Source organism: Sinocyclocheilus grahami, unplaced genomic scaffold (assembly GCF_001515645.1).
Source record: "Sinocyclocheilus grahami isolate Dianchi unplaced genomic scaffold, SAMN03320097.WGS_v1.1 scaffold775.1, whole genome shotgun sequence".
Classification (NCBI taxonomy): Eukaryota; Metazoa; Chordata; class Actinopteri; order Cypriniformes; family Cyprinidae; genus Sinocyclocheilus; species Sinocyclocheilus grahami.
Genome location: NW_015505954.1, coordinates 31,553 through 48,268, shown reverse-complemented (window position 1 = coordinate 48,268; position 16,716 = coordinate 31,553). Strand labels below are relative to the sequence as shown.

Here is a 16,716-nt window from a genome sequence, read left to right as displayed (position 1 = left end):
GAGGTAAAAGGTAAGCCGTTGTCATCGCGAAAAGTGATCCGCCGTGCGTAAAAAGCAGCTATTTAGTTCCCAGGTGCGCTATGGTAACACTCAGTGCCACAGAACGCCCCGACTGTCTCCAGCCACGTGGACCGCTCACAACAACAACAACATGTTAAGTCCTGTCCTCCCTGATGCACTCAACCCACCCCCACCAACAAAACTCAGCGCGCCGTCCTCGCCGCGTCTCTCTCTGGCCCCGTACCAAGCACCTCTCCATCTCGCCGTACCATTGGACTACCGAAGGAGGGGCAGCTTGGATGACGGTCCCGCGGAGGGGAGGGTACGAGAGGCGGGACCAAAGTCTTCCCCGCTTCTCGGCGCTGGTGAGTCCGGGACTAGGGCTGGAGAGATCGCCGGGGAGCATCGTCACCACTCCTGCACGGAGCCTCGCCTGGCCAAATACTGCACAGTGCACACGTCGGGATTGCAAAACATTCCTGAGAAATATACCTGCTATTTATGGCATGTGGCTGGTAACTTTACTCCTGCTGTATTCTTTTCAAGAAGGTATGTAGTCTGTTTATTTTATGCTGTTTTTTTTATTATTATTTAAAATAATGTTGAAATAAAACTGCACTATTTATTACATTAAATTAAGTGGAAATTTCCGTGCGTAAAATCGCACTGTTCCAAGTTTATTTTATTGCGCGCTCGCATATCTGGATTTCAGGAAGTTTATTTCGCTCCAAAACTAATGCAACTTCCTTCAGAAAAAATGTTTTAGTTGTTTAAAATGTGGACAATTATTTTTTTCTAGTCAGTGATTAATGACGAACAGGAGATTAGGAGGATGTAGGATCTGCATGTGCCCGTGCGCAAAGATGGAGGAGATAGCATGATTTGTATGCAAGATATGAATATGCTGTTGAGTTATGAATGTGTAGAACGGGATCAGATTTGGCATCGGTCGTGTGCATTTTCCATACACTTTTGGCCTTCTGTAGTTTGTTTGGTGGGGAAAGTAGAGTTGGTCAGAGGTGGGAATTTGTTTTTGCGCTTGGTGTACTTTTTACTGGGCTCGAATAAGAATGTAAATTTCCTAGGATTTGAATATGTCTGATATTTGTTTATAGTAGCATGCTGCTGTATGCCTTTAGGAGAAAGAATAATATGTATTTTGTAATAAAAGTGCATGTTTTTTTGTGGTAGAGGATGAATATATCTGCATAGATCCTGTGAAAAATATAATGGCATATGCAGCCTCATTTCCAATTAGCACTGGTGCAATTAGTGGTCCTCCATTTTCTATGCCAAAGATTCCTGGTTTGACTGTGCTGATGGTGGTTTTGATAAGGCACGTCTGAATTTGTATTAATGCCAAACAAAGATGTGGTTTATTGTAATCATAATTAAGGTTATTTATTTGCTCATTCTGTTAGTTTTACGCATCAATTTCTGTCATGATGTCTCCTCAACAATTTTGTTTTTGACACCTCACAGCACATATACCACTCCTTCCCTCACCCTCCTGCCTTGGAGCTGTGCTTTCAGTTTTTGCTCATATTTTTTTCCCCATAAAATTAACTTACAAAATATTTTTGGATGAAACCACTTTTCAAAGGTGTGCGCCTGTTTTGGAATGCTCTTTATCTGATATTGCTTTGTCAAGTATGGATTCACACCTGAACCCCGATCTGGAAAACCGGATCCAGGGTAAATTGCCTTCTCGACGGTTAGCTTGTCTTTTTATGGAAATTCAACTAAATGAAAATGAAAAAGGCACCGAGGGATGCTGCAGTATTTATTATTTTTTTTGTGGAAATTTCCATTGTTATTTGCATGCGAGTTATAATTTGTTAAAAATAATAATTAACAATAACAATAACAATTAATTAATATAATAATAATAATAATAATAATAATAATTATTATTATTAATAAATATAATAGCAAATGGTACGTCTATTATTTATTAAACTGATTAATAATGCCATAGTTTATTGAAGGGTTTTGTGTTGGCTTTAGCAGACCCAATGGAATATACATTTTAAGAATTCACCCATGTTATTATGCAGATAGTGTGTGCACTTAGTGTGATTGATTTCAAGTCTGTTTAGAAAATGAAACAAAACGTTTGAACAAATATTTGTTTATCTTTACTAATTTTATTTATGACATATTTGCTTCATAGGATATTGAATAATGAATAAAGGGGCTTTAAGCATTGTGTGTTCGCGTGTGTGTATCTGTGTCTGTCCAATATTTATTTTAAGGATCAGCAGTCGTCAGGTCGTCACATTTGTGAGGTGGCTGCGGTCTGATCCGATTTTCGGAACATTTGCCTAAATTAAAATGTGATTGAAAGGAGCTTGCCACGTCCAACACGTCAAACCCTTTTATAATGAGACATATTATTATTATTATTATTATTATTATTATTATTAACTGACATGTTTATGTCTAACATCAACCATAACAATATTTGATCATTAAAAAAAGAAGCACACTTTCATGCGTTTTCACCTCCAAACTGCTCGCAATGTCAAACCTGCTCTTCACATCAGGGCACCTCCATCCCACCCGGTCTCCCCTTCATAAAAATATGCAAAATTGGTTTCCTCCCCCCCGTCAAATCCCCTGTTCTTCCCAGCTGCGCAATTAGAAGGAGATCTGCCGCATCCCCCACTCCAAAAGTAAATCAGGTCATTGGCCATAAGGACTCCATTTATCTCTCTCTCTCTCTCTCTCTCTCTCTCTCTCTCTCTCTCTCTCTCTGGATCTGTCAATCTCTCTGTTTCGTTATACTCGTCATATACACCTGTTTCTCTCTTCTTTCTGTGTAATTTTGTCGGGAGACACACTGCGCTCATTATAATACGATACTTCCTCTATACAAATAAAGAGTAAAGCCTTGTGCGACAGCAGCATGAGTCACAGTTATAAACACGTTCCTCTCATAAACTGTAGCAATATGTACTTGAACTTTCCGTCTACTTGAGAATGAGACGGTTTAGACTGAACAGGATCGTCCCATCAGTGTTTCTTCCCCTCTCACGACTGTCCCGAGTTGATCGTTTTTGAACCCCATTGTTCCTAGCCAAATCATTTCACTCGTTTAATAGGCTAGTCCAATAGAACACTTTTTTTCCCCCTTCTTTTTTTTTTTTTTTTAAAAAACATACAAAAAAAAAAGTTTGACAAAGTATGTGTTTTATTCCTGTGACCGGCGAGAAACATTAACACTACTGGTCAAGGAAGTTTCAGCAAATTAGACTAGAAGTCATATTCTCAATATTTTATAGGGAATATTGTAGAGGGAAATACATTATAATCAGCGATTATAATAATTTAAATGGTTGGTTTTTAATAATGGAGACGTAGGCCTAATAAATATATTAGCTGTAGGTATGTGTATTATAGCATGTTTTACATGTTTCCTTTTATGGAATTAAACAGCTCTGGTATTGTGACTGTTTACACCAGACATGTAAAATACCCATATGCAACCTAGACAGTCTGAACTCTGTGTAAAATGCATCAGCAGCTCTTTCAGACCCCCTTCAAACTCAGAAGAAACTTGGCGTCACAAATGTAACCGTTGAGATTTACTGCGTTATGCGTCGTGCTATTTTTTCCCCCCTCCACCTAAAATCACACCCCGCCGTTCCAGCTGCCATTCCAGTCGAAGCGCGGTCAAAATAAGAATCTAGGTGTCACTCTCGCGTTCCGCTTCGACAGGTGACCGCTGTTCTCCTTTCAGAGCCCGTGTGCCGGTGAGTTAAGCGCGTGAACAAACACTCTTTGCCTCCGCAGCACCTGCCGGACGCGACGCGCCTGGGCCACTTGTCCATCTAAATCGGACTCTGTGCGCAAGGCAACAGATCTAGAGAGTCAGAATAATGTAACATCCAGTGTCAGGGCGCGAATGATGATGATTTGACTCCCCTATTTAAAGCATGAATTTATATATATATATATATATATATATATATATATATGTTTATACTTTAATAAACATAAAAGTTTGCTACAATTAGTGCACTATGTAGTCGCTCAGGAGCAGAAGTAGCCTGCGGAGGTAACCATAGCAACAGCACGCTGCTCTTGCGCTTTCCTTTGCGAACAAATGTGCACTGGAAAACAACACAACTGTCAATATCATTTTATTATAGATCTGAATATCACAGACATAAGCACATTCACACACACACACACAAAAAAAGTTAAAACAATCAAATCAATTAATAAAATAAATACTGATTTGTTTAAAACGTCCCTAATAGGAAAGACATAAATAGTTAGTCTAATTACTGATTCTCTATAAGTGTATGGAAAGGACTAGCCTATAGCGTCAACGTTCAGGTAAACGTCTTTTCTGTGTCTAATGGCCCTAATGCGATGGTGTGTTGCAGCACTCAGGTGTTTGTGTGTGTGTGCCCAAAACTTTGATATGGTATGATATGTTGATATATGTTAATTTACAAATTAAAGTAGTTTAATATTGTATTAAACTTGATTTATATAACATATACAAGAAACTGCTGATTTGAATGATATTCTATCTTTTTTAACAACTATTAACATGGTGACAGATCAGATTATAAATGGTCTGAATTACAAACTGCAAGTGATTTTTTAATTTTTTTATTATTATTAACTGGTACTTAATTACCTCGTGTTACAACCATCACCATTTTCCCCATTGCATTTAGTAAATCGTCCATAGTCATGTTTATCTCTGATAGCTACGTTCTTCAAGGAAGTTTAGTCAATTCCTCTGTGGTTTCATATTTGTCAGTTTAGTTTCAAAACAATTGCTCTAATAACAGGAACCACAGAAGTTCAGATTCATGCAGCTCCTGTTGCAGATTGTGATATACCTGCATCTCACTTAGAGGTAAAGAGTGGCGAGGGTATTTAAAAGTATTTAAACTACCGTTTATAAACTACCTGAAACACAGGAGATTTGTTCAAATTCACATTTTATTGACTCTTTTAAAAATGCATTGAGAAAACTGACACTCAACCTCCAAAATCATCCTTTGAAGTCTGAGCTACTTCTGCAAATGCTGATTTTTTTTTTCTTCCTTTTTTCCCTGACGCTGCAGTAACGTGCAAATAAAGGGGTAGAGAACCCTCACCCGTTTCAAAATCCAACCCCTAATGCATTTCAAACCATGTTTATCAACCTCACTCACTTACATGACCATATATTTGATTCATTATGTAAAGTGAACAAGATAGATGTATGCAAAATGTTAATTATGTAACCAAAAGGATAGATATATACCTCTTCTACTCTCCCACTTTTCTCTCACTCTCTTCTTAAAGAGATTGCCATACAATTGTCGGCGGTTACATGTGACTGGTTTCCAATCCACTCGAGCTCACTCACGCAAAGCACTGAACAATCACAGGGACAACAGTGGCAGGCAAGATTTACTCTAAAATACCAGAACAAATGTAATCTAAACACAAGTGTACATGTGTCCTTCTCAGCCTAGCAATGAAGAAATGTCTGAAGCACACACATACATACACACACCTCATGCTTGCTATCGTAACCTATTTATAACTGGATGCAGTGTAGGGCTGACTTTAGATTCAGCTGGAAGTTACTCAGCACCTGTAGTATTGATTTTTCCTTGACTGCACCGTGCATGAATGATTGACGGTTTGATAAGTGGCTTGTCTGAGGAAAGGTATAAAAAACAAAGGAGGAAGATAGTCAGACCCTCTCTCTCATAATCTCATGAGTTATTTTAAAAGGTTAAAGAAAACATTATGACATTGGAAGCTGTAAAAAAAAATGTGCGGCGTTGTAGCGTGATATAGACAGGCTTGACAGCGGAAATGGCCCTTGAACAATCTGCGAATAAATTAATTGGGAGGCTCGAAGGCAAATGGATGGTTGAATTGTGTTGTTGTCGAACAGTTGCGTGCCCCAAAAATATGTTTATGCATTTAGACATGTTTATGTAGGTGAGACAGAGTGATCGAAAGAGAGATTGTGTGTGGATTTCTTTGGGGACAGGGTGTGAAGATCTATGCGTGTGCATGCGAGAGAGAGAGATAGAGTGTGTGTGTCTAAGCAAATGCAGATGAGCGACTGAGAGAGCTGCATTATGCATAGCGGGGGGGGGGGGGGGGGGGGGGGGGGGGGGGGGGGGGGGGGGGGGGGGGGGGGGGGGGGGGGGGGGGGGGGGGGGGGGGGTCGTGGCCCAGTAGGGGGCCTCAGTAAACTTTCAAGGGGACTAAAGAACTCAAATTACTTAAAAATAAATAAATTAAATTACTTTCAATTAAGATAAATTAATAAAACAATTGTTTAATTGATTAAAATAATTAAACGTGTTATAAATTGTTATAAAATAATTTAAGAATTTAAATGCTACAGTGCAAATTCACTGCTCTTGCACTGGATTATTTATTTGTTTATTTGATTGCAGAATACAAACAAGCAAAATTGACAACATTTGAATTTGTCCTCTCAAAACCTGACATCATTTAGTTCACAATTGGATCTAATACATTTGCATTTCTACTCCTAAAATATATTTACACTTGCTGAGTTTCCTTTAAACAGTTACAAACAGTGTGACAGCTATTTATTTTGTTTTCTTTCTTTTAAATAGGAACAATGTATTAATGCTGACTACAAATAATTCTTAAAAATTCTGACATTATCACATAATTTCAATTATTTAAATGTATTAACTGCCCTAATATTTGTTATTAAAAATGTTGCAGAAGAAATGGAAACTTCACAGTTATGTAGGCAGTCTTTTAAACAATAACCTTGACTGTAGGGGACTTTGGAGTAACAAAGGTAGAGAAATGCCAGTCCAGACCTTGTTCTAATGTAATCCAGGCTTTCATGCAAAGTGTGAACAATGAAAAGGATTTTATTTCATTTGCTTGCAACCTGTGACTCCTGATGGCACATCCATTCACTTCAGCCCCCCATCTAACCTACCACTCTGCACACTCTAGACCTGGTCCTGTCTGGACCCTTGCCCCCTGGCACGCACCCACCTCCATAATCTGCCCTCCCCACAGGGCAGAGTGAGAGGGGAAGCAATAAAGGCCCTCCACCGTGCTGCGATTATCAGGCCAGGAAGGCTCTGTGTGTGTTAAATGTGAAAGGAGATTATATGGATTTAACTCTCTGCGTCTGGTGTACCAATTCCAATCACATAACATATCCGTGTTCATGTTCTATGGGAATATAAAAAGAGAGGGAGAGAGAGTGATGGATGGAGAGAGAAAGAATACAAACCCCCACCTTACCAGTAAAAGCTTTAGCTCTAATCTCAGCCTTTCAATTTTCTAGCATCACTGTTTTCTTGTTTTTCATTCTATGTTTCACATGTATTTATGTTTTACATTTTGCATGATTTTTTTCCATTAAAATAAATATTATTATTGTCCTTTGTAAGCCTTTAAATTGAGTAGCCTATAACTGTCAAGAGTAAGAATAACAGTATTATTATCATTAAATTAATAGAATATCATCACGTACACACATCCTGTGTCTTTCAAAACCCATTTAAATTACTGTTTTGCATGGCGCACAAAATAAGTTATTATATAGAATGTCCAAGCTGCTTTTTTCCTTACAATGAAAGTGAATGGGGACTTTCATTGCTTTAAAACGAGCAGCATTTTCATTTTTGGATGAACTGTTCCTTTAGTATTCAATGTTATTGGGTATAAATTCCAATTCATATTTATGCGTATACATTGCGATGCTGTCCATCAGTATTTGGAAGTTTATAGGTACCCCACTGACTTTAATGCCATGGTAGCATGTCACCATTATTTTTTCGAACACAATGAGAATCACAAGAATGGGGGTTAATCCAGGCATTGTTGACATAAACCAGGTGGGGGGCATTAATTAAATGTAATTGCCTTGGAAGAAAATTCTCTTGCTTTGGGCTTGTGTCTCCCTTGGCTCGGAGCCAGAGCTGAGCTAAGCAATTCTCTGAATACAAAAAAGATACAGAGTCATCACACCCAAACCATGTAATCCGTAATAGAGCCTGCAGATAATAGAGATGCCAGAATGGTAAATCGCTAAAACGCTGCCTTTGAAGGACATCATTAGATATGCTGCTGAATTAGCATGTGTATTAATTTACGCAAACCACCACTTTCTTTTTCCTTTTCTCACAGTAGTCTGGATTTGGTAATACACCAAGAGGGAATGATTGTCTGATCCACATTAGCTGTCAGAGATGTTTGTAGATACATAGCGGGGGTTCTATGACCTATTTATTCTCCTATCAGATGGCAGCATTCAGCACGGCTCACACCGCACACATATTAGATTAGTGATATTCTTTAATGCCTGCCCTACAACTGTGCTGTTATCGAGAGATTTATAAGCATCTGCCAAGAAAATACATATAAAAAGATGTGAATGGCGAGTAAAGATCCACTCTCGCTGTGGACAAAGTTGGCTTTTGTTTGGAAGCCTTGCTGATTCCTGCATCTGGCTTTGTTCATTTACTTCTTTGTTTGCTTTTGTGGAAATTGCAGAATTTTCTGTTTTACAAGGAGTAATTTTAACATTCTATATACCTTAGTCAGGGTAGCGACATATTACATTTTTGACACGAATGGAAACGAGACTGTGAGGGCTAGAAGTACACTGCATTAAATGGAATGTACTGCTGTTTAAAACATATAGATTGCTCAGCTGACGAAAGAGAGAAGAAAAAAAAAAAAAACTTGTGAGGACTTTTATACAGTGTGTGCCATTGCAAAGATTGCAAGTTCTTTCCTTCGCAGCCTGGTTTATATCCGCATTAAATTTAGTATGGCGTCTAACCTGACTAAGATGATTAAGAATCTTGGGTATTCTTCACAAAAGCATCCTTAGCCAACTATGGTTGCAAGTTCCATTGTTAGCAACATAGTTCAATGATTTGGTGTTTTCTGAAACCATAGTTCCAATTAACATTCGCAAACATTATCAAAGAATTGTCTGGTTGGAACAACAGCTCTCAACCTGTGGTATATTCTACATCTTTAAGTTTATCAAAAGAATGTCAACACAGTTTTTCAAGAGTGCGAATGTGCTAATGACAGAACTTGCAACCATAGTTGGCTAACAATGCAGCCAACAAATGCAACCTCTAGAGGGCGCAGCCTTCGAAATGATACAGCTATTATTTCATTCTTGCACCGATTAATTAGCACAAGTTATTACTCTACCACCTGTTTGACGCAAACTGTGACAAATATTATGAACCAATGTGGTTCGAACAACAGATGTGTGACAAAGTTCAAATATCAAAAGTTCGAACCAGCTTGTTCCAAACAACAAACGTGCGACAAAGTAACTGTGGCTTTGGGAAACAGTTATGACTAGCTACAGTAGTTAATTTCTCCAATGATGTATCATACTGTGATAGTTAAGTATCAGTCATGATGTCAGTTGTAACGTCAACATTAAATATGTTGAACCAGTGTAGTTCAAATGACAGAGTTGTGGCAAAATACAAATATGTTGAACCAACTTTTTCCAAACGATGGACATGCGACAAAGTATCTGCAACTTTGGGAAACAGTTATGACTAACTAGAGTAGTTAATTTATCCTATGATGCATCAACCTGGGGTAGTTAAGTATCAGTAGTAACGCCAGTTGTCGAACCAACTTGTTCAGAATGCCGAATGTGTGACAAAGTATGTGCAGCTTTGGGAAACTGTTGTGACTAGCTACAGTAGTGACAAGCTGACCTTAGCTTTTCCATGTAGATTGTGCACTTGGAAAATGACAGACAAATAATAAGATAAAAGACAATTTGTAGTTACATCATCTTCGCAAACAAGTGATTGATTTCTAAATTTGAATTGAGTTGTGCTGACCCAGTGGGAATGTCTCTGGGATAATCCAATCAGAGCATGGCGTACACTTTACCAGACGTGAATGTGAGGTGGAAGTTTGCCAGAATGACACTCAGTGCTTCTTTTATGATTTCAAAGTACAGAAACCCAAAGGAACAAGTATGCATTGGCCCCTTTACCTGTCCAGGTGTGTTATTTGAAGAATAAAACTCTTTGGTCACTTCGCGACTGACCATGTTGTCTCTCTTCCAGTGCACAGCGAGGATGTGGTCTCGACGCGGCTGTACTTTGTGAATGCTTCCCTGCAAAGAGTGACCTTCTCCAGCTCAGTGGGGGTGTCCCTGCCCTGTCCTGCGGGTGGCGCCCCCCATGCCGTCCTCCGCTGGTACCTGGCCACCGGCGACGACATCTACGACGTGCCACACATCCGCCATGTTCACGCCAATGGCACGCTGCAGCTCTACCCCTTCTCCCCCTCTGCCTTCAACAGCTTCATTCATGATAATGACTACTTCTGCACTGCCGAGAACCAGGCCGGCAAGATCCGCAGCCCTAGCATCCGTGTCAAAGCAGGTGAGACCTGATTCCATCCATCTATCTATCTGTCTGTCTATCCACCTATTTACTGTATTTATATGATGTTAAAGTGCAGTGAGTAAAGGTCAGGGTTGGCAACCACTTGCTGTTGCTGGTTGCTGGATTTAGTCTCACAAGGAACAGCCCATGACAGTGCTGGTCTTTTTGGTATGACATATGATTATACATCATTCATGAGCCAGTCTCGATTTCCCAAGAAAAAAAAAAAACGGTGAAGCCACGTCGTGATTTTATTCATTATATTTTGATGTTCCTTACAGTTTGATAGTGTAAAAAGAGCAATACTCCACATGACGTCATATGGATTTATTTCATTTCTGATTTTACATTTTCTTCAAAATCATTCTTAACACTTATATCTGTGAAAAGTTGTTTATCTCTGTTACATTTTAACTTGTATTACATTGCAGAACATTATAAAATTTTAATTGGCCTTTAACATGTTAATTTTGGATCCAGTCTATATCCTTACTATAATGCGCACACTTGTGCCATGTAAGACTGCAATGGCTTAGTTTCCGTCAATATTTCTTTACACATTATATTGTGCTTAGAAAAGAGCATAGTCAACGTAGGTGCTGTGGCAGAGAGGGGGCACGTGACATTACAGGTGGAACATGAGTTCTTAACTTAACATCTGCAGTAACAGCAGAAGTAGCGGCCGGCATATTGCTAACCTAAATAAGAATGTAAGTGCCAAATGGATGTCCCAATGGCCGGCCTGTTGACCTGACTGCTTTAAAAAGCAGCGCACAGACGGGCACACGGCGATACAGACAGTTGGCTGACTGACCCTCCCACTCAGTGCCAAGGTCACCGCTCGTGAGTGGGGCTGGCCGCCCAGCAACAGCGAGGGCTATCCATACACCTCCTTACACTCGCACACTCACTCTTATGCCAGGCTGTGCAGTGCCAGTGTCCCTCCTGTCTCCCAGTCTCCATCTGTCCTCTAAGCTAGAGTTCCCATCTCACACACACACACGCACACGCACACACACGTACACATTCACCTACATTGAATTTACCAGAAATAATTCAAATCAATTCAATTCAAGTTCATTTGTATAGCGCTTTTCACAATACAAATCGTTGCAAAGAAACGTTACAGCAAATTAAGTTTCTACAATATTTAGTGGTAGCTTATCAGCTTATCAGTGGCTTATCAATTAAATACATAATCAAACAGACGATGAACACTATTAATTATTAGCAATTATTATATGATGCAATCAAACTTATAGCAAAATTTGGTCGTTCTGTAATAACCCCATAAATAACCCCATCGAGCAACACCTTAATAAATAACATCAGCTTGAACGATTCTTCAAATGTAACCAGGCGAGTTCGGTACATGCTACTTTTTCCACCTTACCTGCATTAACATTAAAGTCTCAGAGGATGGAATGAATTACCTACCAACCGGCGACAAGATGGGGGTGACTTTCGCCTCAAATAATTACACTAATTAATCAATTAAGTGCTGAGATGCAGCAAAACTGCAAGTGGACCTAGCAACCCACACAGAGCCCTAAGGAACCCAACACTAGGGCTCCCTCACCAGCCAGTCAGATCCTGGCACTGAGGGTAACCATGGGTACGGTGAGGGGAGGGGCCGGGTGTGGCGCTGAATGTCTCAGGTGGCACTGGAGAATGATGACAGCTGACAACTCACTGTATGACACCATCCCCCATGCATGTCTCTCTCTCTTTCTCTCCCTCCTCTTTTCTCACCCACTCTCCTGCATGCTGATCCTGTGCCAATAATAGCATGGGCACCTGTGTGGATAGCTCTACATTTATGAAAATCTCCCTATGAGGGCTCCATATGAGTGTGTGTGTGTTCCTCCTTGCACTCGCTGTTCATTTTTCATTTAGCCTTTTACAGTGTCTTGCTCTTAGGATGTCAATTGTTTGTGTCCCTATTTTCCTGTATATTAAAGACAGGCTTCTATCTATCTATCTATCTATCTATCTATCTATCTATCTATCTATCTATCTGTCTATCTATCTGTCTGTCTGTCTGTCTATCTGTTTTTCTTCCTGTCTATCTGTCCGTCTCTCTACATGGCCCTTTCTCTCCTCTGTCTCTTCATCTGTCTGTTCGTCTGTCTGTCTATCTATATGTTTATCTATGTATCTGTCTATCTGTTTACCTGGGTATTTTTTTCCATCTGTTTCTCCATCTTTTTGTCCGTCCATCTGTCTGTCTGTCTGTCTGTCTGTCTGTCTGTCTATCTATCTATCTATCTATCTATCTATCTATCTATCTATCTATCTATCTATCTGTCTGTCTATCTGTCTGTCTATCTGTCTGCCTGTCTTTTCTATGTCAGTGTATGAACCTAGCTATTCTGACCTAGACTTCCTTTGTGTTGACAGAGTTTGGCGGGTTGGGTGGGATCCTTTGATTGAGTGTAGTGGGAAGCAGGTCATTGACAGGAGTATTAAGATGAACAGAGCTGTGAGTTAAATGTAGAAAATTGCCTAGTAGAAGCTATGCTATATTAACTATATCACCTCTTTAATCTTAAATAGTAGCATTTTTAATGGAGAGTGTCCTTCAGCCTGTACTGGGTTTATCTAAAGTCAGCTTGAGGGTTAAACACAGACCTCGTGCGACGAGCCTGACAGGTGTACTGTGACAGACTCACTCTTCCTTTCTTTCAGCCCTTTGTTTCTTTGGCTTCTTCCCTCCTGATAGGTCATGTAATTTTTTTTTTTCACCATTACATTAATGAGCACCTTTCACCGCCTCATTCTTATTCAGTGTGGTTCTTTTCCCCTTTTTTAAACGTCTTGCATCATGAATAAGTAAATACAGTATTTGGTTTCTCTCCAGTTAATTATATAAACGATGGTGATACAGGACTCAGTCCTCCTGGTGTGTGCAAAAGGAGAAAGAGAGCACCAGCCCGTGTGCCAGTCCGTTTCCAAGCAACCGATGAGCATAGTCAGGCATCAGTAACATTCTAATGATGCCGCACATGAAGACGGAGAGTCATTTGCCCATAAAAAATGCTATCTGCTATTGTTGTCGGCAAATCCGTCTGTGAATTTTACACATGCATTATTGAAGCCTTAGAGATGTTTTGGCTTGTTTACGCTCTTCCCACCGCTGTAAAACAACATTCCACAACCAGGTGTAGCACAATCCGAGTCGAGGTGAAAATAAAACTAGCTAATAGAGGGCCTGTTTGAGTTATAGAAACTCAATAAGGCCCAAGCCTCGCAGTCAATCAATGACTGAATAAATGATTATTTGTAGACTATGGAGTACTGAGTGTAATAGGGAGTTCTATTGATTTGTTCTATTGATTCAAATCTCATCTGCATCAGTAAGAAGTTGGTTAGTTAACAGTGGGCAAATATACACAGCCTGTTTTAACTTACTTAAACATATTTCATTTGCATATTTGTATAAACCATTTAAATATGTAGAAAGAAATAAAGAAATATAATGACTGGACTCAACGATTCATGACTTAACCATCAGACAAGGACACTGATTCGCCTCGCTGTGGGTGACACTCTGGCACCTGACAGAAACCGTTATTAATGACCAAGGAAATTCACCCGCAAGCCAGGCGTTAATTATATATAGAAATAGAGGTAGCAAGTGAAAGTGAGACATGAGGGGGTGAGGAGCGTGGTTGTGGGTAATTGCCACGTTTCATGAATTCTTATGATCGGTCTCTTTTCTGATGGGGTGAAAAAGCTGCGTAGTTGAATTGACCGTGAATCCAATTGCAATACCCACAGAGTTCTCTGAAAACATCCCCCGACTGTGTGATCAAATTTGCGGCATCATGTTCGTGAATGAGATGCCCTTGCTCTGCGTCTTGCGTTACTTCCCCAAAGATATGAGGGAGAAATTAAAATCCATAAGTAAATAGATGTTGATGAAAGACACAAAGCAAATTGAGTCCCTGAAATTAAAATGAAATTCAGCGCCTACTTTAATCTGCTCACGCTCCCTTGTCGCCCTTTACCGTAGGAGGATCTCCTTGCCCGTAAATAACACCTTCGTACACTGCTCGGTTTGTGTGTTCTTTTCGTCTATTGATTTTTTCGTCCAGGTTCCGGTTGTCAGGTGCAGAGAGGGTCCCTTTAGCGGGGGCAAATGTTTCTGACAGCTCCAGAGGCTGTGTGGCGGCGTCCACTCATCGCCATCTGCATGCATTGCCCGGGTGATTTTTAAAAAGGCGACTTCCTGAACACTTAAACACCTCTTGACAAAAAAAGATTCAGTCTCCGTCTCAGAATCTAGTAATATACTGTATGTTTAATAAAATTCATGCATTGGTCCCAGATCAGGTCTTTTTGAATGCACAAAAAAAGGGCACTCTTTTGGGAAAATACTATATATATTTTTCTCAAATATTAAATTGGTAGATTTTATATAATTATTAATGTTGCTGTTATTGTTGTGTCTTTCTTTATTTAGTTTAAATTATTGTGTACAATTGACTGAATTACTATTCTTATTATAATTATTTTAAATGTATTACTATTGGGTTTGCCATTAATATAGCATTTGATACTGATGTTTGATATATTAAAATAAAATCTGTAAAAAAAAATTATGTATAATTTCAGATTCAAAATTTAGATTAAAATAATTAAAATAATTTAATAATTAATTAATTAATTTCAACCTCTGTTTTTCTTCTGGCTCATCTTGAACAGTGTTCAGGGAACCTTACACGGTTCGTGTGGCGGACCAAAGGTCCATGCGGGGCAACGTGGCCGTCTTCAAGTGCCTCATCCCCTCTGCTGTGCAGGAGTACGTCAGTGTGGTGTCCTGGGAAAAGGACACCGTCTCCATCGTCCCAGGTAAGACATACCTCACATGGTTGGGCTGTTAAAGTAACCACAGATTTGAAATCTGTTATGTTTTCATACATTTTGGATGTGCAGTAGATCCTAAATAAGTAAAGGAAGCCTTATTGCACCTGCAGTTTACAGTTTATGGGAATGTCATTCTGGTTTCAAAGTGTGGAAAACAACGGGTGTCATTCGGGAGTCCAAAATAGGATCCGGCCAGCAACCTTAGGCATACGTAAACATTGTTAAATATTTTATCATATTTAAATCTATTCTGCACAATTCAGCACAGGCGATTCTAAAAATGCCAAATTCCATATGGTTAGAAGCTGTATGGAAAGCCTGCAATTCAAAGGTTGCAGAAACTCTGAAATAAATTGATCCGCTTTGCGCTGTTCTGTGGATTGTGCATTTCACTTGGCAGTTTCGCAAGTTGCACAGCAGCTTTTTTCTCTCAAAATAATACTTTGTAAATTATAATGATTGTATAATCTAAATATATTTTATTTTGTAGAATTTTAAGCTTGACATGTTGGCGACCCTCTCACTGGCTGCATAAGGAAGTTTGTGTGTAAAAAAATTGACGATTACAATATAGACAGTATACATGGAATGTGTTGAAATGAGAATGTAGATTCATGCATTCGTATATCAGTATATTGGTAGTTCATCGCTCAGGTGAAAACAAATACTTTGCTAAAATAAGTAGGCCTAATCTCTGAAATAGATTTTGGACTTTACAATTAAAGTTTACATTTGTGTTTTTTCATTGAACATTCATCTGAGGTGTTAAAATGAAAATGAAAGCCCCTCTTTTTGATTTTAGCCTTACACTAATATTCTCAATATGGTCTTGAGGAACTCTGTTAATCAGTCCTAATTCATTTTGGCCTCAATATCTCCCATTGTGTCTGGATGGAGTGGAAACCAAAACAATAGGACAATTCAATAAAATGGAGCTGAATCAAGACACGTAATGCCCTGTCAGCACGGATGATTCTCACTCATTTCCAATATAATCTAACATGGTATGCGTGCAGCACAAAGATTTCCATGGGAGTAATGTCCATGGACGTTTGGGTGAGAATGACTAACATGGTTGCAAATTCAGCCTACTTTAAGCTATGCCTCAGTATGTCTTACTAGATTGGGACCAGATGTTGGTTCGTAGTTACTGACAAACATATTTCACATAAATTACATGGGGGAAAAACAGTTTGATCTTACAGTAACTTAAAAACTAACTACTTTTCATGCTAGGTTTTATGTCCGAGGACAGTTTATGTAACATATCTAATTGTTAGATATTTTTAGGATTTCTGCCTCTAATGTTGTGTTATTTTGTATAATGTATGTACCATTATAGTATGTATTCATATTTTGAATTTAATTTTTTTGTATTTTTCAGTTTTTGTTTTAATTTAAATGTTTGTCTACTTGTTTTCTTTTAATTAGC

At 39.1% G+C, this 16,716-nt stretch overlaps 1 protein-coding gene across 1 annotated transcript; it reads left to right on the top strand.

The window, feature by feature from the left end:
* Positions 1-299: 299 nt before the first annotated feature.
* LOC107561482 (Down syndrome cell adhesion molecule-like protein 1 homolog) lies at positions 300-15,269 on the top strand (the record flags this gene model as incomplete). The annotated part of the gene is made up of 3 exons (XM_016245938.1): positions 300-549; positions 10,092-10,412; positions 15,123-15,269. Coding segments are annotated over exons 1-3 (718 nt in total), but the record flags the coding sequence as incomplete, so codon positions are not given.
* Between the last annotated feature and the right edge of the window lie 1,447 nt (positions 15,270-16,716).